Source organism: Chiloscyllium plagiosum, unplaced genomic scaffold (genome assembly GCF_037043375.1).
Source record: "Chiloscyllium plagiosum isolate Xiang-an unplaced genomic scaffold, Cpla_swu_hap1 HiC_scaffold_2, whole genome shotgun sequence".
Classification (NCBI taxonomy): Eukaryota; Metazoa; Chordata; class Chondrichthyes; order Orectolobiformes; family Hemiscylliidae; genus Chiloscyllium; species Chiloscyllium plagiosum.
In genome coordinates this window covers 26,015,272-26,041,172 of record NW_028270140.1, presented here as the reverse complement: position 1 = coordinate 26,041,172, position 25,901 = coordinate 26,015,272, and the positions used below count along the sequence as shown (strand labels likewise).

The window sequence follows — 25,901 nt, the reverse complement described above, 5'->3', positions numbered from 1 at the left end:
CTTACTCTTGGAAAAACTGTGCTCGGAAAAACCAAGGACGTCATCTTCAACCACTGGGTCATTCAAAAGAGAGCCTCCCAATGAAGGAGGAAATTCCAAAGACACTAGTGAAAGATCTTTCAAAAATTCTGTTTCTAAGGAAAAGAGTTTATCTGAACCAGTTTCATCATCGATAGAATCAATTTCACTGTCATGTTCTGCCTTATAATCGTTTTTAGTATTGCCGTTACTATGGAAATCAGAAGTCTCCGTATGTTCAACTGAACATTTTTCTTCACTTCCATCATACACTGTGGTGGCTAAACCTTTACACACTCGCTCAAATCTACTGCGCAAATTCTTTATGTCCAAATGGTAGTCATCCAGCTGACCAACCTCCATATTTCTGGAACTGTTCAAACTTTCATCATCGAGCACATCAGGAATAGTCTCCTGCAAAATTCCAAACCTCAGCTTTGTTGAGGTGGAGAGATCAGAATCAAAATTTTGTGATCCATTCCAAGGTACTGTCCGGTCTAAGTCACACTCAGAGGATGAAAAGGACCCAACATTTTCAGAATTTGTATCATATTTACACATTTCCATTACAAAACTTTTTGATAGTTTTTCCTTCTTAATTGGAGACTTGGAACTTAACCTGTCAAGTGCCAAGAATTGTAGGAGGTGATCAGAAACAGTCTCATTTGTTATAGTTGCATTGCTCGTGGCACTTGTTTTAGAAGTGAAGGCACAATCCTCACCCAAACTTTGGGAATCATGAGGACATTGATTTTTATGAATCAATGTATCAGCTGCATCACTACCTGCAACTTTATTACTGGAGTGGTGTGGCTCATTCTCTGATCCAACATTTGAGCAATCGATTTTGGATTCCTCCCAATTGCTCTGCTTGGAACAAGGCAGAGGAGTAATGCTTTTGAGTGTATTCTCATTAGATCCTGTTTGATTTTCACTTGCAGCAGATGCAGATCCTTCAGCCTCCAACAGAACTTGGCCATTTGCAGGATTTCCATGTTTTGGATGTATCGAAACAGACTCTTCCTGATGTTTCTTTAATTCAAGTTCAGATTCCTGAACTGCACATCTCCAGGAGTTCCTGATGTCTGTAACTGTAACAAATCATTAAAAACAAAAATTAAAATCAACGTGTAAAAATGGAAATAATATCCTTACACAGATGTGATTCTCAGCATATTAATCTTACTCAAACCAAGATATTCAGTGTAATGTCTTCCATAGCACCAACTCTGATCTTGTCAGACTCACAGTTTGTTCTCAAGTTCTCTGGCTTAGATACTGCTAGGAACCAATTTGAAATAAGGCCCTGGGTTAACCACAATTTAGCATCTTGTAAAATTCCAACTGGTTTCCATTCATTTGGTTACTTGCAAGGTTTTAAAGCAAAGTGTTTTGAAATCCTTTTCCATATAATTCAGTCCTCCGACACCAACAATGAACTTTGTTTTTTTAAGAAAACAGCATTGCAAATGCTCAAGCTGAACTAAAGACAAACAGAACACTGGACATCAGAGCTGACTCAGACTTGCACTGATATAACAATGATCACTCCATATTTTAAAATAAACTTTTGATTGTTCCATACAGACCAGACATGTAAGTGATTGACAAAGTCAACAGATTTGTAGCTCCCAACACAAAGGCTCTCAAACGGCTACTTTCAGAGCAATCGCTGAAAACAAAAAAAAAATGACAGGTGCAACACCTCAGCTTAATTTCACGTATAATAGTTTCTGACTATTGCAAGTTTAATTTACATGTTTTTGTAGGTATTCATTCAGCTTTTGTCCAATAACTTCAGCTCCTCCAAAGCTCAGCAGGCTTTCCTGCCTCAGGCTTCTCACATATTTCCCCTATCTTAAATGGCCCACATTGGCTTTTCTCAAATGTGAAGTTTTCATGCTTGAGCTTAAATCCCTTCATGGACTTGTCCTTCACCATATCCAATTGTACTTCAATCCTGAGCAAACAAATTGGCCAGAATTTCTAAGAGCAAGGCGTTCTGCAGCAAATGCCACCAGCTACGATTTCTTTTCTTGCCTGTTGTCTCAAATTATATGCCCCAGACTGTTGACTATGAGACAGCTGGGAATAATGCTCTATAATTTTAATTAGTGAAGTTTAAAGAGTTGAAACATTACGAGAGCACACAGGACTCTTCACTGGAGGCTGACTGATGTTACCTAGTATGGCGCTGAAACGTCTGAAAATGAACCTTCCAGTTCAGCGAGCAAACGTATACCCAGAGCCTGAGCTACAAATCTTCTCAAAACTCACCAACAACATAGAAAACACAACATTAAATAGAGTAAAACTTCAGTTTTAAGTACTTTGCTTAAGATGACAATATCAATTAGTATCCCCTACCCAAAGTTCAGTCTATCAAATTCAGGAACTCAGTCACAGCCACCTACACAGACATACAAATTGGGAGCAGTAGGCCATTCAGCCTCTTGAGCCTACCCAGCCATTTGAAAAAAATCATGGCCGAGACAACTGTGGTCTCCATCTCCCGGTCTATTCCCTATAGCCCTTAATTTCTTAAAACCTAAAAAATATTCAATGACCTTGCATCCAGTTTTTTGAAGAAAATTCCACAGATTCATGAGCCTCAAAGAAAACACAAGTCTCATGAAGGTGAAACTTTTCGCGCAATTCAATCATTATGTTACTTGTGGAATCAATATGGAGATTGTTTATTCTTTACAAGTGGTGGCAAAATTTAAGTGATAGCCCTCTAACAAAAGTAACATGACTTTACATGTTCTTAGAACTTGCTTTATGGATATTCAAAAAAAACACAGGTTTGCTAGATTGACAGAAGGCAGTGCAGTAAATGCAATCAAACCTAAACCAGCTGAAATTAATTTAGCACTGACCTAGAAGCAACAAATCAAATTTGATATTTGATGTTCTTCGTGCTCAAACACTGACTTAGCGAGTTAAGCAGCCTGCACATTCTCAAAAACCAACAAAACTGTGTCCACTAAAAAGTGGCTTTGTTTCATTCCATTCACATTATGTACTCCCAAATATATTCACCCATGCCCCCAACCCAAAAAGGATTTGTTTTCCCAGTTTAACACAATCTTGACTGCATAGATTACATGGTGGGAGCTGAGCAAGTCACCATCAATGTGGGAGGCCACTGGAACATAAACCAACTGAAGAAAAAGTCCAAACTTTCTGCTAAGCTGAATTCACACTTGTGTCAGCAAGTTCTTGTTTCTTCAAACCAAAAACCGCAAATGAGTGCAATTAGTGACTATGCAGATGGTAAATCTTGTCCTCACCTAATACATTGAGATTTCAAACAATATTTTGCAGCAAAGTCTAAACTATTGTACCATTAACCATGACATTTTCTGGAGTCTCAACCCTATGCCTTGTTGTTTGAGGATTAGCCTTCAGCCATCTCCATTATTACTTTTATATCCCCTTAAAACTTTCATTCCTGGCTAAGCATTTGGTTTTCCTTTGAACAAGCTTTTTCTGCTCAGTTCTTTTAAAGTTTAAAATCTGAAGCATTTTACAAATGCAAATTGTTGTTGTATTAATCTCGCACTAATATGCTATTCATGAAAGTTAAATAGAATATATTTTACAGTATTCTACTGTCCAAGAGAGGCACTCAACAAAAGTCAGTCAACATTGCTTAAGCAAAGTCCTCCAGAAAGTATTCTGAATACAGTACTACAAGGCATACTGTATTCAGGTGGCATGTCTGTGATGATGCCATCCCTTTAGCAAGGTTATGTTGCCCTTGCTTTTTATTTACAAGAGAGGTTGTAAAAGACACAGACTCTGAAAAATCTGGGATTGAAGAGTTTCAGGGCCAATTTGATTAGACCTAACAGATAGTGCCTCAGGCAATAGGTTTTCAAGTTTTTTGAAAAAACACTTGCACGATGAAACAGGAGTGTCCAGTTCTCCCAGCTCAGCTTTTCTCTGGTTTGGTTTGGCTTGGCTTTTAGTACAGTAGTGTTGCAAAAACTGCTGGACCCAAAGAAGCAGCTCCATGCTGATCTCTCTGACTTCCCTCCTATAAGAACCTGTGTTTGATTTTACCTTTTGTACCAAGGGGTGTTGATATCAGTATAGGGAACAGCATCACTAAGGTGGAATCATTTGTTGAACTTTCTGATAGGTTGTTAGTCTGTATTCTGTTCTCTTTCGTCTGTGTTTCATTTGGCAATCTTGCAAATAAATTCTGTTTTGTTTAAAATTAAGTGGTTTGACCAGCAGCATCTCTCCTGGAATATTCACTTTATACCTGCTTAAAACAACCACCCATGTTATGGTCTGGGTTACCTTGTTGAAATGTTGAGGGGTCTGGCCTGGTCTGTAACATGCCAAATGGAAGTTGAATATACTTCAGACAGCCAATGCGCTGCCAGACAAACTTTCAAAATCAACAATATTGAATCAAAACAACAAGGAAATTCTCATGTTATTTTGACTGCAGATTGTACACAACCAATGTTCCTTCCATGAATTAGTCTTTTAGAAGTAAATAAACTGCTGTGGGAAATATTCGGTCTTCATGGTATGAATGCAACTTTGTTCTCTCAATCCCCATGTAACATGAAGCTTTGCTAAAATTGTGCAAACTGCCATCATATTCCTCATCACATTCAAATTGTTTGCTAATTTTTCAAATATTTTAGAAGTACGGCTGTAGAAATGTACACATTTATGATATTAGAAGGCAATTATAGTTTTCAAAAGTCTACATTAATGAGCACGTTGAGTTGAGTTCAATTGCAAAAGGAAGACTATTAAATGAAACTTACTTAGGTTTTCAGGTGTCCTTGGAAGTTCTGTTCGTACAGTGAAAGGATTTTTCGACGTGATACATGAGTCATCAGGGGCAACATCTTCCTTTGCACATAATACAGATGATTCTTTAGTGACAGTATCTGCTACAAACCGAAGACCATTAGCAGAAAGCTTATTCAAACTTTCAGGTGTCCTTGGCAGTTCTGTTTGTACAGTGAAAGGATTTCTTGGTGAGACAAATAGGTCATCAAGGATGACATTTGTCTTTTCAGCTAACCCAAGTGAATCCTTGGTGACTGTATCTGCTACCTGTAAGAGAGAAAATATTACTATGCATTCTCAATGTGCGAAGTTGTCCGTTTGCACCAACTGGCATTGCAATGGGTAAAATCCCTCTACAGGGAAAATGCAGATGATCTGAACTACAATTATCTTAATTGTTCCGAATACAAGATCACTTCATGATGCATCTGAAGTGGGAGAGATGACTGTGTTTATAAAGCACCTCATTGTTTAAGGGAAGAAAAAGTTTGAATGCAGACCACCCACATTTCCTCGATCGGGAAAGGAAGGGGATCAAATACTGGAGTGTCTTGAGCTGCTTAAGAAAACCCATACAGGTTGTTCTGCTATAACGCACATCTCTTAATGCGAATTCGCTATAACACAACTGATGAACTGGGGGCACTATTCTAAAGCATGAACTTTGAAAGCGTGTTGGTGATAACGCGATTTCAGCCCCATTAGTTTAAATGGTGCTGCTATGATGAAATTTTCTCATAACACGGGATTGCATGAGAACAGAACTACCGCGTTATAGCAGAACCGACTGTAATGAAATAAAAACATTAAATTGATACCATTGTAGAGAATAAAATTGATAAAATGCAGTGAAATGCAAACATTCAAATGAGAGAATCGATTAAGTGATCAGCAGATAACACAAGTGGAAGTCTTTAATAAATATAAGTAATTTAAAAAAAAGATGGTCACAGGATAGTGGAGTTAATTTGTGTCATGATGGATCAGAAACCAAAGTACTATGGATATTTAGAACTCAATTACAAAAAATAAGTTTTTTTTTAAATTTATAAAGATAAAAGAAAAGACCAAAAGTCCTGCATGGGACCAACACAATGTTCTATCTGAAAAGTGGAGGGAAATTTCAAGAAAGATTCAACAGGTGGTGGTAATGAGGAGACTGACCATCTCTCCCCTCTTAGCAGAAAGTCATCTCCATCAGACCTTGCACGAACATACAAAAAGTTCAAAAACTGCACTCGTGTTGCCAGCCAATTACCATGAAAAGAAAAACAGGCTGAAAGGATTTTAACTAACTGTAAAGCCAAGAATCTCAAAACTGACTGTTCAACTACCAATGTTGAACTATCTGTTCTCAGGAACAATCCAGAGACTGATCTTGGATCAATTTTTTTATTGGACTCTACCCATTCCTAATCTGTGTTTATGCATGTTGCATTATTATTTCTTTTCACATTTAGTAACTAATTCAGGTCACTTTTATTACCTCAAGAATGGCTGATTAAATTGGCCCCTTTTTAAGCAGAAGCTCTCTTCGATCTGGGAGAAAGGTCCCACCATGGGAAGGGTGAATTTTTAAATTAACATTGTTCTAACCAATCAAATGGGTAGGTGAACAAAGAGGAGCCAGTTTATTTCAGGGAGACCAAGTGGTTCATATGTGGGTAGCAATACAAGTTGAAAAGGCCTCCAAATAAAAACAGAAGCATAGGGAATCTTTGGTATTAATGAAATATAGAACTCAAAAAAGGCAGAAAGAGGTGGCAACGCTACACAAATTATAAGTTAGAGCCCTGATAGAACAGTACATCCAGATTTAGGCTCATACATTAACAAAGATGTCAAGACTTGAGGCTACAGTAGAGATTTACCAAAATGTTTCCAGGAATTAATTTTCAACAAGAATAGATTGAATGGTGGGATAGCTGCCTTATAGCAGCAGTTAAGGCAAGATTTAATGGAAGTATTCAAAACTGAGCAGTCTGAATAAGAGTAGATGGTGAGCAAATTTTCATTTATAGAGTGAGAGATATACTTGCAGGAGAGCTTGTAACCAGAATTCATAAATTTAAGAATGGGAAGAGAAGTCAAAGGGTGAGAAATTGAGGGTTTTAAAAATTGTACAGAGTTATCATTTGGATGGTTCTTTGCTACAGCAAATATACACACCAGGTTGGATGGACTGCTGAAAAAAGTGTTGCTGGAAAAGCGCAGGTCAGGCAGCATCCAAGGAGCAGGAGAATCGACGTTTCGGGCATAAGCCCTTCTTCAGGAATGAGGAAGATGTGCCAAGCAGGCTAAGATAAAAGGTAGGGAGGAGGGACTTGGGAGAGGGGCATTGGGAATGCGATAGGTGGAAGGAGGTTAAGGTGAGGGCGATAGGTCAGAGAGGGGGTGGGGCAGAGAGGTCAGGAAGATGATTGCAGGTCAAGGCGGTGGTTCAAAGTCAGAGGGTTGGGACTGAGAGAAGATGGGGGGAGGGGAAGTGAGGAAGCTGGAGAAATCTGCATTCATCCCTTGTGGTTGGAGGGTTCCTGGGGGAAGATGAGGCGCTCTTTCTCCAGGCGTCATGTTGCCATGATCTGGCAATGGAGATGGCCAAGGACCTGCATGTCCTTGGCGGAGTGGGAGGGGGAGTTAAAGTGTTCAACCACATGACGATTGGGTTGGTTGGTGCGGGTGTCCCAGAGGTGTTCTCTGAAAGGTTCCGCAGGTAGGCGGCCTGTCTCCCCAATGGAGAGGAGGCCACATCGGTTGCAGCGGATGCAGTAAATGTGTGTGGAGGTGCAGGTGAATGTGTGACGGATATGGAAGGATCCCTTGGGGCCTTGAAGGGAAGTGAGGGGAGAGGTGCGGGCGCAAGTTTTGCATTTCTTGTGGTTGCAGGGGAAGGTGCCGGGAGTGGAGGTTGGGTTGGTGGGGGGTGTGGACCTGGCGAGGGAGTCGCGGAGGGAGTGGTCTTTCCGGAACGCTGATAGGGGAGAGGAGGGAAATATATCCTTGGTGGTGGGGTCTGTTTGGAGGTGACAGAAATGACGAAGGATGATACAATGTATCTGGAGGTTGGTAGGTGAGGACCAGTGGGGTTCTGTCCTGGTGGCGATTGGAGGGACAGGGTTCAAGGGCGGAGGAGCGGGAAGTGGAAGAGATGCGGTGGAGAGCATTGTCAACCACGTCGGAGGGGAAATTACGGTCTTTGAAGGAGGCGGCCATCTGGGTTGTTCGGTATTAAAATTGGTCCTCCTGGGAGCAGATGCGGCGGAGGCGAAGGAATTGGGAATATGGGATGGCGTTTTTACAGGGGGCAGGGTGGGAGGAGGTGTAATCTAGGTAGCTGTGGGAGTCGGTCGGTTTATAGTAAATGTCCGTGTTGAGTCGGTCGCCCAAGATAGAAATGGAGAGGTATAGGAAGGGGAGGGAGGAGAGTCTGAGATGGTTCAGGTAAATTTGAGGTCGGGGTGGAAGGTGTTAGTAAAGTGAATGAACTGTTCAACCTCCTCGTGGGAGCACGAGGTAGCGCCGATATATTCATCGATGTAGCGGAGGAAAAGGTGGGGGGTGGTGCCAGTATAGCTGCGGAAGATGGACTGTTCCACATATCCAACGAAGAGGCAGGCATAGCTGGGGCCCATGGCTTCTCCTTTGGTTTGGAGGAAGTGGGAGGATTGGAAAGAGAAGTTGTTCAGAGTGAGGACCAGTTCAGTCAGTCGAAGGAGGGTGTCAGTGGAAGGGTACTGGTTGGGTCGGCGGGAAAGGAAGAAGCGGAGGGCTTTGAGGCCTTCGTGATGGGGGATGGAGGCGTATAAGGACTGAATGTCCATGGTGAAGATAAAGCGTTGGGGGCCGGGGAAGCGAAAATCATGGAGGAGGTGGAGGGCATGGGTGGTGTCCTGAACATAGGTGGGGAGTTCTTGGACGAAGGGAGACAGGACTGTGTCAAAGTATGCAGAGATGAGTTCGTGGGGCAGGAGCAGGCTGAGACAATGGGTCGGCCGGGGCAGTCAGGTTTGTGGATTTTGGGCGGGAGGTAGAAACAGGCGGTGCGGGGTTGTGGGGCAATAAGGTTGGAGGCTGTGGATGGGAGATCCCCTGAGGTGATGAGGTTATGGATGGTCTGGGAGATGATGGTTTGGTGGTGGGAGGTGGGGTCATGGTCAAGGGGGCAGTAGGAGGTGTCCACGAGCTGGATGGACTACTGTATGATTCAGTAGCTCTTACAAAAAAAAAAATGCTTACTTACGTCTTCTGCCAACTGATCAACAGCATTCTCAAGTGGCTCTTCTGTTTTCTTAGAGAGATTTTTAGGTTTAGTCAGATGTGACGAACTTGGAGTTTTAGTATGTTGCTGTTTTTCCATTGCATTTGCATAGGAATTCTGTGACTTTCTTTCAAGACATTGTCTTTTATTCCAAGAGATTTCAACAGATTCCTGAGAACAAACATTTTTCAAATTCAGTTTAAAACTGATAAAAATGCCCATCCCCATCTTTAGAAACACTATTCTTAGCACAGTTATGAATATAATAAAAAGGGCAAAGTCACCAAAGTTGCAGAAGACCCATGAGACACGACTGCTGGTGGTTTAACCGGAGGATCACTACACCTGAGGCAAAGGGTGACCTCAAGAAGGTAGGGCCTTTATGGTGACTTCAGACAGTACAGGAATTGCACCGGCATGGTTGACCTCAGTCTGCATCACAAACCAGTCATCCAGCCAAGTGAGCTAAATGAAGTCTTATATTTTTCATGAACATAATAGAACTGATTCCAATCATACCCTTCACAAATGTCATGTGTTAAAATATTTTTTACCTCTCCAAGAGATGTAAAATGAGTTCCCTCAGTTGGATCTCTAAACGGAATGCTGAACCTGGAAGATTAAAGTTTGAATTAAGAGAATATTTCTATTGCTAGTTCTGAGACTGAACAGTATTTTAAGTGAAGGTGAAATCAGAAATTTAATAAAAGAAAAAATAAAAGTTCAAATTTAACAGCACTTTGAGATAATAAGCAACATTTGCACTAATCCCTTCTCAGAACTGGCCTATAGTTGAGTCCACTTGAATTCCAGCTCAAATACTATCACATTGTATCTAACCATTTTATTTAGTGAGTGCAAACAATAAACTCGGCAAATGAGGCGGCTACGGTAATCCAACCAGAACTTAGTCAGTAGAGGGGACGCTCCTTGGTCATGGTCAACAATGTTTCTCTCTTTCCACAATGTAAAATGGTCATGAACAGTTAACAGTGCATCAAAATACATCAACAGTCCACAAATTGTTATTTTCTCAATTTCATTAAAACCATCATTTTCCACTTGCCCACTACCTGTATTCCCAACTTTCTTCACTAGCACTGACTTACTTAAATCTTGATGTGGAGGTGCCAGTGTTGGACTGGGCTGAAGTTTAAATAAAATAACACCAGGTAATAGTCCAATTGATTTATCTGAAAGTACAAGTTTTCAGAGCGCTGCTCCTTCATCGGGTCGCTAGTGGGACAGGAACATAGGACAGAGAATTTACCATAAAAGATCAAAGTGTCATCCAACTGATGCAATGTATTGAACAAACCTAGATTGCTGTTAAGTCCCCATTCTAAGTGGTTAAAGACTAAACAGCAATCTAGGTTTGTTCAATACATTGCGTCAGTTGTAGGACACTTTGATCTTTTATGGTAAATTCTCTGTCCTGTGATCCTGCCCCACCAGCTACCTGACAAAACAGTAGCACTCTGAAAGCTTGTACTTCCAAATAAATCTGTTGGACTATAACCTGGCGATACTTTATGTTGGTCTTCATTCCACATCATATTGTATTTAGGCAAATGTTTCTTTTTCCAGTAAGGGTCAGAGAGGCAAACGCCTCCCACCATGTCACTTCTCAATCAAGTTAATCAACTGCACTCCATACAGATTTGCATTATTTAAAACAATTTAAAAACCATCTTCAGCAAGAATTTCTTCAGCCTTCATTCCCACTTCAAAAAAAACATGGGTTCTCCAGCTGCCAAGGTTTAAAGCCATTAAGGCTTTAAGTACTTTCTTGCGTGGGGCCCTCTTGTGGCATATTGGTAACATCCCTACCCCTGGATGGGGAGGACAAGGTTCAAGTCTCAACTGTTCCAGAAGTGTGTAATAAAATTTTTGAACAGCTTGATTAGAAAATAGGTTACATGAAAAGAAACCTTCCTGTGTCAGCTGTTGCTTGCCACCGAACTACCTCACACACCTTTATCTGACCTATTCGTTTTCACTTTTCATTAACAGTATCTGAGAAATTGACTACCTCAGTTTCACCATGCCAAGCAGAAATCTCAATTGCCACACAGAAAATATCCAAAACTAAACAAGGCAACACAGCATTACTTTCAGACACCAATACAAAGCACTTATACAACTTGTACAAGAATCAAATTACTGCTGCAAAGCTGAATTTGCCACATACAGATGACAACTGATTGTTTGTTTGCCCCGTATCTGTCCGCTCCAATTTCTCTCAAGTTGGCTCGGTCATCAAAAGGCTTTTTATTTTAGGGAGATATTAGTGACAATTAGAGTGTGTTTGATTCTAATTGCGTATCAATCTCCCAGTGGATTAGGAATATGTAACGTATGTAGTATACAGAATTACTCAGTCCTTAAGAGGATTAATGTTGCATGGAGTTAACTTTTCACTTTGTTCTTGAGTTTGAGAGCAGCAAGGCACATACTGCAATTTACAGGATTCATTTTTAACTAAGTTGTAATGTTTATTATCAGTGTGTTTAATTTATACATTAAAAACATTAGCAGGCTGACTTCATCTTAAATTTCAGATAGTGGGATTCAGTATTCAAATGTGTAGAACAAAGCTAAGTGGTAATTGATTTACAGATAATAAAATGAGGTCTCAAACTAGAAAGGAGGAAAATCTGTGTCTGAACATCTTCAGAATTCAGCATATCTACAGACAGTAGAGATTGAGTCATTGGAATAATCAAAAGCTGAATTAAGTGGATTTTAGATCTGAAAGTAAATCTAAGGTTATGGGCATAGGTAGGAGTGCATTTATGGCCACAGTCAATTCAGACATTACCTTACTGAACAGCTGAGCATCTGCGAGGTGCCAAATTACCTGCTTTCTACTCCTTTCTCATGTTCTACCTACATGCTGTATTCACCACAACTACCATCTTCGTAGACAAAAAAAAACTGAATTATACACGTCAGAAGGACTGAATGCTTTGCAGAAAGAAAAGGAATGATGTTGGGAAATGTTCACAAGATATACAACACAAAATTGAAACTGCTGAGAAACTACAGATTTTATAAATAATAAAGATTGCTCCCTTTTGAAAAAAAAGTATTCTCTGAAAACAAAATAAGCAGCACAAATCAACACTAAAACTGAAAGCAGCTAAACAATTATTAGTTGTGCTTCACACAAAATGTATAGACTACATATCATTGAACAGCAAAATAAATTTTCAAATTGTACAGGGGGCCCCATATCCGCGGAATTGTTTTCCATGGTTTCCTATGGCTGGAACATATTATAGTGTAAGTTCTGGAACCAGGGACCAGGAGGCCGCCAGGAAGATGTGTTTCCCATTTAATTTGATGAGTTCGCTCATATCCACAGTTTCGGGCTTACGTGGTTAGGACCTGAAAAATATCCCCCGCGGGTATGGGAATGGTAGTGGTGGTGGGGGCGAACTATTGTACATTAAACGTTATTTGAGACAAAGCTACAAGCAATAAAATATGCAAACTGTGTAACCTTTTTTTGATTCAAGAATACAACATGTTTGAATTAACAGTTCAGAGTACTACAGACCATACCTTCCAGAACATTGCAACTTTGATGTGCTTAGGTCGTTAAAACTTCTTGTAAGACTTTCTATACCACTATCACCTTTTTTGGAACTTCTTGCACATGACTCTTCAAGCCCTATTCAAAATGGAAAAAATGTGAAGATTTAGGCTTCAAATTGCATAAAGGATTATTCCAGTCTACGTAACAAATTAAACATTTCCCAGCTCCAGGCTTCCCACAGAGTTCTACTGGGGATTTATCCAACTTTATGCATTTCAAGACATCCAGCACTTCCTCCACTGTAATGTGGACATTTTTCAAGATGTCACCATCTATTTCCCTACATTCTATATCTTCTATGTCCTTTGCCACAGTAAATAATGATGCAAAATACTAGCTTAGTATCTTGCCCATTTTCTGTCTCCACACAAAGGCCACCTTGCTGATCTTTGAGAGGCCCTATTCTGTCCCTAGTTACCCTTTTGTCCTTAATGCATTTTGTAAAAACCCTTTGGATTCTCCTTAATTCTATTCGCCAAAGCTATGTCATGTCCCCTTTTTGCCCTCCTGATTTCTCTCAAGTCTACTCCTACTGCTTTTATACTCTAAGGATTCACTATCTATCCTGTCTATACGGACATATACTTCCTTCTTTTTCTTAGCCAAACCCTCAATTTCTTTAGTCATTCAGCATTCCCTATACCTACCAGCTTTTCCTTTCACCCTAACAGGAATATACTAACTCTGGATTCTCGTCTAAATGATGGAATGAAAACAGTGGCAGTCAGCTGAATAGTTTAGGATAGAATAGTTTAGGTAGTGTTCTAGAAACTGGGACCCCAATTTCTGCAGGCTGCCACCATAGCAACATTCAAGGAAGGTACGGACTGGGGAGGATGTGCACAAGTGAGCCAAGGGTTAAAAGAGCATATTGGCACGTAGGATTGAAAGAGGCCAAACCTGGGGCAGGAATATAACATTTCTAGGAAGACACATGTACCAACTGTGGACAGAATAAAAAAATCGGATGCTCCAGAGGCCAGAATTAGAGGAACAATGAATTCACAATATTCTGAGCTAGAGTAAAACTAGGAACAGACAAGGAGGATGCCATGAGGGATTAGAAAAACAAACAAATTGCATCTTAACACAAGACAGACAAACAAGCACAAAAAACCCCAAAATGCTAGAAATATCTTCAAGCATTAATTTTAAAATCAGGAGCATTTTGCCTTTAATGTTAGAAGCAAACTACAGGGATTGCCCAAAGTGCAATTTATATATTTTCTGAACCCACCTGGAAGTGTAGCAAAGTGTGTATAAAATATACTACTTTTGTAAGCTTCTTCTGAAGATGGTTCAAAAGACAATGGCGGCATATTTGGGAAAAGATCAAGGACCTATGAAAAAAATGAAAATATCCCCGTTAAGTGAACAGTCAATTCAAGATTACTAAGTAAGTGTCAAGTAAAATTGCCTTCAATTCATGATTCAATATTTACCTTGGTAAAAAGTCCTAATTCATTCCATTCCATGTTAATATATGGAAAAAAAAACACATGGTTTTTGAGGAGGAGTATCTGACCTCGAGCAGTTTGAACAAAAATAATTGTATCATTTCTAGAACTGTCAAAAATCACAGTTAAGCTCATCCTTGGAATTCCACAATTTTCTGATCTTTGCACTGCATCAGACACCAAAGGCAGCCATTCGCCTGAACATGTAATGCACTGAATCTGTGCAAGTATCCATCACATCACCTATTCCCCCACAGCTCTAAAATTATTCCTCTTCAAATAAGTGTCCAACTACATTCTGTATTTCTCAAGATCCGTTGCTAGAATAGCCTTTGAGCAAAAAAAAACACACAATATGGTAGATTTTCCAATGGACAGATGATTATTCCATCTTGGATAGCAGATGCACATGGGGACTACACAGAATTCCCAATGTAGCACATTCTGAAATAATTGCCCCAGCGATTGAATTTTCTCCAGGGCAATTTCTCTATGCCAAAACAGTTTAAAAATCTTTGTTTAAATCTGAGATTTCCAATCAAATTAAGCAAAAATTATGATTCAGGAAAAATTGGACTATAAATATGTGGTCTATCTCCTGAAATAACTATTAAACCGACTCCTTCCTGCACAGACCTAAAACTACACTTATAAAATCCATGATACTCCACCTTCTAGCATCCAAATGCCCTTCCCACCACAATAGACCATGAACTCCAACACACCCCAACCCCAGATTCAATCCAATAGACCAGAGCTAAACTACCCACACTATACTCATGAACCCAACCTCTCCTTTCCATCACTGGACACGACTCATTCCCATTCCACCCACCAGATCCAAACCAACTGCACTGTTGCCACCTCTTCACATTCCAACCCAAGCATGCTTACCTCATGTCCCTAACTACACCTTCCTCAGATCAGATTACATCCACCATGCCCAAACCAACCTATCCTGGGACTCAAACACCCTGACCCCAGCAGGACCAGATCAAACAGAATCGATCAGACCATGCCCCCAAACCCTTCATTACAACGCAGAGGTTGAACTCCACTGCTAAGAAAAACCAAACATCCATAAAAAGGTCACCTCGGCATATGCTAAAAAAGTAAGGGAAAGAGAACCCCTAATTTCCAGAATTTAAAAAGAAAAATAATTTTCTTAACTCTAACAGTGAACACTAAACAAACTATTAACAAACCAAACACTTGCCTCTAATCAACCACTATCCCTTAATTGAACACCATTCTATTAATATGTTTTTCCAATAACACAATCATTAAACATCACGTTATCCTAATCTCAAGTCCACACAGTCTCTTATGCGGTCTTCCTTCTGGTTTTCCAATTCTGCTGTCTTCTCCCTGGGACTTTTCTTTTTACTGCGAGTATTTTTACAGGAAAGGGTATCTTTTGATAGATAGTGCTTTCTGAAATTTCTTTGAGTGTTAAATGCTTATTGGATGGTCTCTGCTCTCCGGCAGTTGCTCTGACCAATTTTCAAGATGCCTGCATTTTTTTTTTATACCCCCAACATCTTTCCATCTCATTTGGTCTAAATGTTATCAATACAATAAATTCAAACTCAATTAAGTCTTAGTATCGTAAGCATAATTGAAATTAATTGGTTAGATTTGAATTGTTGTTAAAATAGCACCAAAACTCAGCTATCTATTTAATACCCATTTGCTATATGTATCTATTCTAGAACAGTACATCTCTTAGCTATTCTGTTCTGGCATGTGTGGCCGTACTTAAAATTTATTTTAAAATTCAGAAAACAGTTCCTATCTTAAAGGAAGCATATATTCTTTCAACTTCGTAACACCTTGCCCAGATCCAGACTGGATTTGACCCAAATTAATCCCCGAACCTTCTAAACCTCCTTGGGCCTGACCAGACCCCTGAACATCCCTCCCTCCACGATCCATGAATTCCTCTTAGCCCCAACTTCAACTTCTAATTCAGATATGACTCAACCACCCCACTGCTGGGCCGAACTATCCCACTGACCCATTCCTGAAGGGCTCATGTCTGAAACGTCGATTCTCCTGATCCTTGGATGCTGCCTGACCTGCTGCGCTTTTCCAGCAACATATTTTCAGCTCTGATCTCCAGCATCTGCAGTCCTCACTTTCTCCTAACTATCCCACTGCTGGATCCAAACCCCTCCAGACTCAACTCAGTCATTCCCCAAATCTTGCCAGACCCAAATTTCTCTAGTCCACAATAATCTACCCTAAAAATATTATCAGTTACCTACCCCCTCTTACCAACTGGTACCTTAACTCCTCCCACTTAGCATCTTAATTAGCTTTACACTACTGATCTAGCTCAACATCGCACATTATTTGGTTACCCTTTGATAACAAAAGTGCAGAATACATCAGCAGGCTGCTGTGAAAGGACTCATGGTTTGTCTTTCTGAGTCTGCGCTACTAATGTACAGTCAGAATGGACATATGACTCCATGTTTGAGGGAGCATTGAGCAGAATCTCAATGTGGTGCTCTCTTCATTCACCACTTCCTGGGAAATCTGCTCAACCCATTAAAAAAATGTCCCGCATCAAACTCTCCCAACAAAAAACTTAAACACTATTCCCCCACCCCTCATATATACTGCAATATCCCTTCTCGTACAAATTTTAGTGAGGTTAATATATTCAAGTCTTCTGATCTTCCTTACATCAAAACTCTACATTTTCTTCTGACACACACATTATATATTTAGAATCAATCACCGAAAATATATTTGTGGTGAAATGCAACAACATTCTGGCAATTGAAAAAAAAGAGAGAAAGTATTCAAATCTTACTACTCACAGGATATTTTCTCCTCATTGGGGAATAACCAGTTCTATTGGAGTACTGTTCCCATTTCTTATCCCATGCAGTATCCATTTTAACTATCGAAGCTTGCACTGATGGCAAAATTTCTTGTGTTATCTTCTGGCTGAGAATAGATGTTTCAAAAATTCAGCAGCTAAACATTAATAAAATAAAATTATCTTTCATATACTTATTATTTTACAAATGCTTACTGTTAACAGTGATTTGAATGCATCCTTTGATCACACATTAGCTATACATAAAAGTTATGACTAACTGAACACCAAAAAAATTACACACTGTTATAGTTTCAAAACACGATGAATAATTGTGATTAGTTATGTTTGATGGATTTTACTTGCACAAGTAAAACTGCAAGTAGTCAAACGAAAACTCTACTTGGTTTCAAAGACATCATATTTTCATTTGAAGCAATTATATTCATGATCCAAAGAAATTATAAAGGAAAGATCACTAAGCCTGGAAAAGTTTGCCGATGAACATTTCCACATTTTCCTGTACAAGACTTTTGGTCGTTTACTCTTGAAAGTTACTAAAAATGTATCAGACCATTATTTCAATCTAAAGAAATAGATCAAAATTTAATAGATGCAATTATGTCAAGTCTTAGCTCCCAAACTGAAATAAAAATTAAGTCCAGTAATTACATATCTATTTACAAAAAAAAACAGACTGTGCAACTGAAAAAACAATGGAGACCAACAAATACAACTCAATGAAGCAGCTTCAACGTAAGGCTTCAAAATACCCAAAATAACAGACCTTAAACTATTACACCAGAACACATTCATGAAACAAATAAATTGATTAGTTTTACATTAACAATCAAGTTTTTATTCAAAACATTAGATTCTCAAATGCACACGGCGAATGACATGGAAATCTGGTATAACAACATTGAAAATGTTGGAAGAACTGAGCAAACCAGGTACTAAGTGAAGAAAGAAACAGAATTAATAGTTTGGGTCAATTATCTTTCATCTGAATGGGGAAAGGCTAGAAACACTAATGCAGTTTAACCAATTGATAGAGGAATGAAAAGATGGAAAAGAGACAAGATAGGGTGGAAGATTACATCACAAGAGTTAGTGATAAAGAACCAAATTGGATGGCAATGGAATAAGCAAAGAAACAAAAAAATGTTACCATATTGCTGGAAATGCCCAAATTCCAGCACAATATATTTTTTATATAAAATAAGGAGACTGGAGATGTAAATGGCAGAATGAAGATAAGCCGGTGTTCAAAAAACTAATATTTTTCTCAAGGGAAAAACTAATCAGCAAAATTAAAAGAAAGTATGATTATTGGCAGAAATTGTGATCGGAATTTGTTAAATTCAATGCTGGGTTTGGAAATCTGTACAGTACTACAACCTCCGCTCAAGATTAGGTAGTGCTTCTTTGGAACACTGCAGGAAGTAGAGATCAAAGAAAAAAAAAGAGACGAATTAAATGTCACAGCTGACCAGAAGCTCTGAAATAATGGACTGAACCAGAGATATTCCACATGTGGTCACCCAATCTATATTTCATCACTTATGTTGACTAGGTCACATGAACAGAAGTTAGCGTATACTTAGGTTTCATTTCAAAGAGATATTTGGGTTGTAAAGCGTGGGGAAATAAAAAAAACAAAATGCTACATTTCCTGCAAATAAGGAGGGAAAGATGTTGAAGGCAGTTGAAAAACAATGCAGGGATGTGAAAGGGCTTGTTCCCTCCTCAAAAAAAAGGAGGAGGAGTCTGAAGTTGGTGAAAATGGCAGAGAATGATCTCTTGAATGCAGTTTCTGACAGTGAAAGAGGAGGATAAGGGGAAGCCTGAAGCAGCCTTGAGAATATTTTTGATTTGGCACAGCCATTTTGTCACATTCTAAAAGCCTGAAAAACATTTGATTCTCATTTTGTGCCTGCTTGCTAAAGCCTGTGTTTTCCCATGCTCAGCAGAGGTGGTTGGCCTTGCAGCTGTATTGATACCTGACAAATTATTTCCTTGCATAGGAATATTCTTCTCTTTGCAAGGACCCATTGTATACTAACACTGTCCAGACACTACGTGACTGAAGCTAGTGACTGGACAGGGTGTCTAGTTTGCTCATTACCCTGCAATCAACAGATTGTTAATTGTTAAACGATTGTAATCTATATCACATAACTCTGTGACTCGGAGTGACATGTGACCATTGGATCAACTGGTCTCTCCCTCTCAGCTCACAAATAAACACAGTCAATAACTCAAGATTTGCGTGGTGCAATTACTTATATAAATTGGACGGCTACGAGTGAGTCACCCACGACAAACGTATTTCCATCCCCAACATGCCTACTTATTTTTCCTCACCATTTGTGGCCTTTAACTGGAAAGTATGAGATTTTGCAGTTAGTATACCAATTGCCTGTGTCTCCTGCAATAAATTAAAAAGAAGGAGATCGAAGTATAGAAATTCCTTGTAATCTGAAAGAGCTCAGTTATCACTGGATTGGGAGAACTGTTTTTTCAGATTCTTTTGCATTTATCCATGACACTAATCATTTTGGCCCAAGAACGCAGAGGGTAGTTTAGTAAGTGGCAACAGTTAATCTATCAACTGCTGACAGTAGCTTACCTGTGGTTAGAATCCATTATTTGTTAATAGATATTATTATTAAGCACAGATCTGGTCTGTGTTTTTGTTAGCCTGTGTCTGATATACAATCCACCATTTTGCATATTTTGATTCTTTTTTAAACTTGTGATTATTCTGGGAATAGTAGGGCTTGATTTTCAGCATGCCACAATACTGAAGCATTGTTGCAAGGCCTACGGCAACTCCTTTTATTTGGGGGAGGTGAGTGAAATTGAAGGAGGAGAAGCTACTCGAAGTAAATACAAGCTCAACTAAGTGGAGGAGGATATGGTAGATGGAGAATGCTTAGGCCTTCATCTGAAGAGGAGCAGAACATGCTCACGTCATCCCGGTGAGGAACAGATTTTCAAACTTTTAAATACACATTGGTTTTAATAATTTTTGACAGAGTGCATGAGTGTGCAGCTGGAGACTTTTGAAAAAACTATGAGTAGGGAATAGAACTCGAGTGGTTCCATTTCAACAATGAATACAAGAAAATAATTAGGATGAGAAATTATTTAAAACTAAACACTCGTGAATTAACAGTGTTTTAATTAAACTTCAGCACGGATGAAAAAAGCCACCATTTCAACTGGGACAAGACTTCTATCCTGGGACAGGCTAAGCAAAGGCATGCCAGAGAATTCCTAGAGGCCTGGCACTCCAAGCACAACGCCATAAACAAACACAGATCTAGATGCCATTTATCAACCCCTCAGAAAACAAACAGGAAATGACATCACCACAAACCCCAGGAACCCCATCCAGGAGAAAGATATAAATAGAAAGCAGGAGACAACAGCTTTGCTACACTTGGAGGTCGCCACTGATGTTACCTAGCCAGGTAATGAAACGCCTGGATATCAAACCTACAGCTCAGCGAGCAAACCTACACCCTAAAGTCTTTAAACACATTTGTCAAAATGCAAAAGTTAGGTTTAATAACTAACAAGTCACATTTAGCAGATTTTAATAGAGCACAATAAGAATGTTCCTCACTAAGTAGCACCAGGTCACATTTCTCCAACAACTAGACTGAGAAAGTAATGCACCCCTAATTGGTTAAGCCGTGCAATTACCTTTTCTCCTTCATTGCAATGAATTCGGTTTTCAGGAACTCTGCGGATTTTTCCAAAGTAAGATGATGTTGTTTGAGTTCTGCTGGGCCCACTTGGTTACGCTGATCTTCATGAAGACCGAGACATGAATTGCATAGCTGGATTATTGCTGCAAGATTCAGTTTACCAGCTTTGTACAAGTCACCAATCTGTAAATAAGCATTGTGTTATAAAATTATTTTTCTACTTCCATTAACATCACTATGTTTTCACACGCTTCGTGGGCTTGGACTTCAAGCTTTTAAATCCTGTCATTGCATTCCCATCCATTTTAGTCCATGCCCATATTACATATTCTTAAATTCTTTAGCACTGACTAGACTTATCTACATATCTATTTCTTTGTTCCATCATATTGCAAGTGACACCAAAATTGGAGGTGTAGTGGACAGCGAAGAAAGTTACTTCAGTACAATGGCATCTTGCTCAGATGGGCTAATGGGCTGAGGAGCAGCAGATGGAGTTTAATTTACATTAATGTGAGGTGCTGCATTTTGGAAAACCAGAGTAGGACTTGTACACTTAATAGTAAGGGTCTGGGGAGTGCTGCTAAACAAAGACCTTGGAGTGCAGGTTCATAGCTCCTGGAAAGTAAAGTCGCAGGTAGATAGGATAGTGAAGGTGGCATTTGGTATGCTTTCCTTTATTGGTCAAAGCATTGAGTATAGGAGTTATGCAATCACGTTGCAGCTGTATAGGACATTGGTTAGGCCACTGTTGGAATAGTGTGTGCAATTCTGGTCTTCTTCCCACAGGAAGGATGTTATGAAACTTAAAAGGATTCATAAAAGATTTACAAGGATGTTGTCAGGGTTGGTGGATTTGAGCGAAAAGGAGGGGCTGAATAGGCTGGGGCTATTTTCCCCAGAGCATCAGAGGCTGAGGGGTAACCTTATAAAAGGTTTATAAAATCATGAGGCACATGGATAGTATAAATAGACAAGGTATTTTCCTCAGAGGCAGGGGGAAAGAGAGAGAGTGTCCATAACGAGGGGGCATAGGTTTAGGGTGAAGGGGGCAAGATATTTAAAAAAAAGGGACCTAATGGGCAACTTTGTCACACTATGGCATAAGTTGTCAGAGGAATAGGTGGAGACTTGTACAATTACAGCATTTAAAATGCATCTGGATGGGTATATAAATAGAAAGAAAGCGCTTAGAGGGATATGGCTAAGTGCTGGCAAATAGGACTAGATTAGGTTAGGCTATCTGGTCAGCATGGACGAGTTCGACCAAAGGGTCTGTTTCTATGCGCTACATTTCTATGATGATATGACAAGATATACTGCTGCCAGTCCACTTCAGTTTAGTTTAAAGTTAGCAGTTTTGAATAGGTGCCTTCGGTCCTAGCGTTGCTCCCAGTTCCCAACAATCAAACATCCTCCCTCTTGTACCATGCTTCAAACAAACTGCATTCTATACTGTCAGCATGTGGCATTTAGGGTATTAGCATCAGAGATGTACAGCATGGAAACAGACCCTTCAGTCTAACCAGTCCATGCTAACCAGATATCCCAACCCAATCTAGTCCCACCTGCCAGCACCCAGCCCATATCCCTCTCAAACCCTTCCTATTCATATACCTATCCAAATGCCTCTTAAATATTGCAATTGTACCAGCCTCCACCACTTCCTCTGGCAGCTCATTCCATACACGTACCACCCTCTGCGTGATAAAGTTGCCCCTTAGATCTTTTTTATATCTTTCCCCTCTCCCCCTAAACCTATGCCCTCCAATTCTGGACTCCCTGACTCCAGGGAAAAGACTTTGTCTATTTACCCTATCCATGCTCCTCAATTTTGTAAACTTCTAGAAGGCCACCCCTCAGCTTCCGATGCTCCAGGGAAAACAGCCCCAGCCTGTTCAGCCTCTCCCTATAGTTCAAATCCTCCAACCCTGGCAATATCCTTGTAAATCTTTTCTGAATCCTTTCAAGTTTCACAACATCTTTCCGAGAGGAAGGAGACCAGAATTGCACGTAATATTCCAACAGTGGCCTAATCAATGTCCTGTACAGCCGCAACATGACCTCTCAACTCCTGTACTCAATACTCTGACCAATAAAGGAAAGCATACCAAACACTTACTTCACTATCCTATCTACCTGCGACTCCACTTTCAAGGAGCTATGAACCTGCATTCCAAGGTCTCTTTGTTCAGCAACACTCCCTAGGACCTTACCATTAAGTGTACAAGTCTTAAGATTTGCTTTCCCAAAATGCAGCACCTCGCATTTATCGGAATTAAACGCCATTTGCCACTTCTCAGCCCACTGTGGCAGATCCTGTTGTAATCTGAGGTAACCCTCTTCGCTGTGCACTACACCTCCAATTTTGGTGTCATCTGCAAACTTACTAACTGTACCTCTTGTGCTCGTATCCAAATCATTTATGTAAATGACAAAAAGTATAGGACCCAGCACCGATCCTTGTGGCACACCACTGGTCACAGGTCTCCAGTCTGAAAAACAACCCTCCACCACCACCCTGTCTCCTATCTTTGATTCAGTTCTGTATCCAAATGGCGAGTTCTCCCTTTCTTCCAAGAGATCTAAACTTGCTCACCAGTCTCCCATGGAGAACCTTGTCAAACACCTTCCTGAAGTCCATATAGATCAAATCTACTGCTCTGCCCCCAATCCTCTTTGTTACTTCTTCAAAAAAACTCAATGAAGTTTGAGAGACATGATTTCCCACACACAAAGCCATGTTGACTATCGCTAATCAGTCCTTGCCTTTCCAAATACATGTACATCCTGTCCCTCAGGATTCCCTCCAACAACCTACCCACCACTGAGGTCAGGCTCACTAGCCTATAGTTCCCTGGTTTGTCCTTACCACCCTTTTTAAACAGTGGCACGTATGCCAACCTTCAGTCTTCTGGCACCTCACCTGTGACTATTGATGATTCAAATATCTCAGCAAGAGACCCAGCTATCACTTCTCTAGCTTCCCACGGAGTTCTCAGGTACACCTGATCAGGTCCTAGAGATTTATCCATCTTTAACCATTTCAAGACATCCAGCACTTCCTCCTCTGTAATATGGATATTTTGCAAGATGTCACCATCTATTTTCCTACAGTCTATACCTTCCATATCCTTTTCCACAGTAAATACTGATGCAAAATATTCATTTAGAAACCCCCTCACCCTTTTCTGCAGCTCCACACAAAGGCCGCCTAGCTGATCTTTGAGGGGCCCTATTCTCTTACTAGTTACCCTTTTGTCCTTAATATATTTGTAAAAACTCCTTGGATTCTCCTTAATTCTATTTGCCAAAGCTATGCCCCCTTTTTGCCCTCTTGATTTCCCTCAAGTATCCTCCTACTTTCTTTATACTCTAAGGATTCACTCGATCTATCCTGTCTATACCTTACATATATTTCCTTTTTCTTAACCAAACCCTCAATTTCTTTAGTCATCCAGCATTCCCTATACCTACCAGGCTTTCCTTTCACCCTAACAGAAATATACTTTTTCTGGATTCTTGTTATCTCATTTCTGAAGGCTTCACATTTTCCAGCTGTCCCCTTACCTGCGAACATCTGCCTCCAATCAGCTTTCGAAAGTTCTTGCCTAATACCGTCAAAATTGGCCTTTCTCCAATTTAGAACTTCAACTTTTAGATCTGGTCTATCCTTTTCCATCACTATTTTAAAAGAAATAGAATTATGGTCGCTGGCCCCAAAGTGCTCCCCCACTGACACCTCAGTCACCTGCCCTGCCTTATTTCCCAAGGGTAGGTCATGTTTTGCACCTTCTCTAGTAGGTACATCCACTTACTGAATCAAAACATTTTCTTGTACACACTTAAGAAATTCCTCTCCATCTAAACCCTTAACATTATGGCAGCCCCGGTCCATGTTTGGAAAGTTAAAATCCCCTACTATAACCACTATTATTCTTACAGATAGCTGAGATCTCCTTACAAGTATGTTTCTCAATTTCCCTCTGACTATTAGGGGTCTATAATACAACCCCAATAAGGTGATCATCTCTTTCTTATTTCTCAGTTCCACCCAAATATCCTCCCTCAGCACAGCTGTAATGCTATCCCTTATCAAAAATACCACTCCCTTCCTCTCTTGCCTCCCTTTCTCTCCTTCCTGTAGCATTTGTATCCTGGAATATTAAGCTGCCAGTCCTGCCCATCCTTGAGCCATGTTTATGTAATTGCTATGATATCCCAGTCCCATGTTCCTAACTATGCTCAGAGTTCATCTGCCTTCCCCGTTAGGCCACTTGCATTGAAATAAATGCAGTTTAATTTATTAGTTCCTACCTTGTGTCTGCCTGCTCTGTTTGACTCACTTCTGTTCTCAACTGTACCCGTCTCAGATTGATCTATGGAAGTTCGATATGAAGATTTTTGTCGTCTTTGTTCAAAATGGTTGACTTTAAATGTGAGATTGTGATGCCTATTCCCCAAATCCATTTTTCTTCCTACCAAGTAGCAAATCACAATCTGTCCATATCCCTTTATAGACTTCTCACAACTTAAATTTACCACTTAATTTGGATCATATGAAAACCTGGATATGCTGCACTGTATTTTAATTTCCGTTATTGACATACATCACTAATTGTTAATTCATGCACACCCTTCTAGTTGCAACGTACCACACAAGAAAAAAAAAACCTGTTTTTCCTACTTTTCTGTAACCAACTATGGAATCCATGTTTCTGTTTTCCCAATTCATGAGTTTTCTCAACCGACAAATGATCTAATAATAGCAAGCAAATTCATCAGCACAAAGCTACTTTTATACATTTGCTCAGAAAAGCAACAAAATTTAATTCCAAAAGTCACAGTTCTACTGTAGTGCACAGCTCATAACCCAGACACATGTGTGATCCTGAGATAAGTTATGGATCTAAAAAGGAAAGCAGTTATGATTCAATGATTAGCAATAAAGGCCAAAATTCCTCTTTCCACCAGATAACCCTATTGTAAATGTTTGGGTGGATGGAAAAATGAGATTGTGAAATCTCTTCAAACAAAAGGTAGTTTATGCGCACCTGCAAAAAATACTTCCGCACATTCCAAAGAACGAACAGACTAGCAAGAAAACAAAAATCCATAAGAGATTTTACATACTAAGATTACAACTATAGTAATGATTAGTTTCAAGAAAGGGCATTCAATGGTCCATGGTGTAGCA

The 25,901-nt window shown here is 39.8% G+C and overlaps 1 protein-coding gene and 1 non-coding gene across 2 annotated transcripts in view; both read right to left on the bottom strand.

Annotated features, from left to right (window-relative positions):
- Positions 1 to 25,901, bottom strand: part of haus6 (HAUS augmin-like complex, subunit 6) — a 60,374-nt gene that overhangs the window by 6,781 nt on the left and 27,692 nt on the right. Inside the window, exons 9-16 of the mRNA XM_043717754.2 lie at positions 20,700 to 20,887; positions 16,984 to 17,113; positions 13,936 to 14,038; positions 12,665 to 12,773; positions 9,652 to 9,709; positions 9,080 to 9,268; positions 4,812 to 5,106; positions 6 to 1,109 (exon numbers count right to left, since the gene is read on the bottom strand). Of these exons, the coding sequence (XP_043573689.1) occupies positions 6 to 1,109; positions 4,812 to 5,106; positions 9,080 to 9,268; positions 9,652 to 9,709; positions 12,665 to 12,773; positions 13,936 to 14,038; positions 16,984 to 17,113; positions 20,700 to 20,887 (2,176 nt within the window). The remainder of the gene's footprint in view (positions 1 to 5; positions 1,110 to 4,811; positions 5,107 to 9,079; positions 9,269 to 9,651; positions 9,710 to 12,664; positions 12,774 to 13,935; positions 14,039 to 16,983; positions 17,114 to 20,699; positions 20,888 to 25,901) is intronic.
- On the bottom strand, positions 11,304 to 11,433 carry LOC122539755 (small Cajal body-specific RNA 8). The gene has a single exon (XR_006309175.1).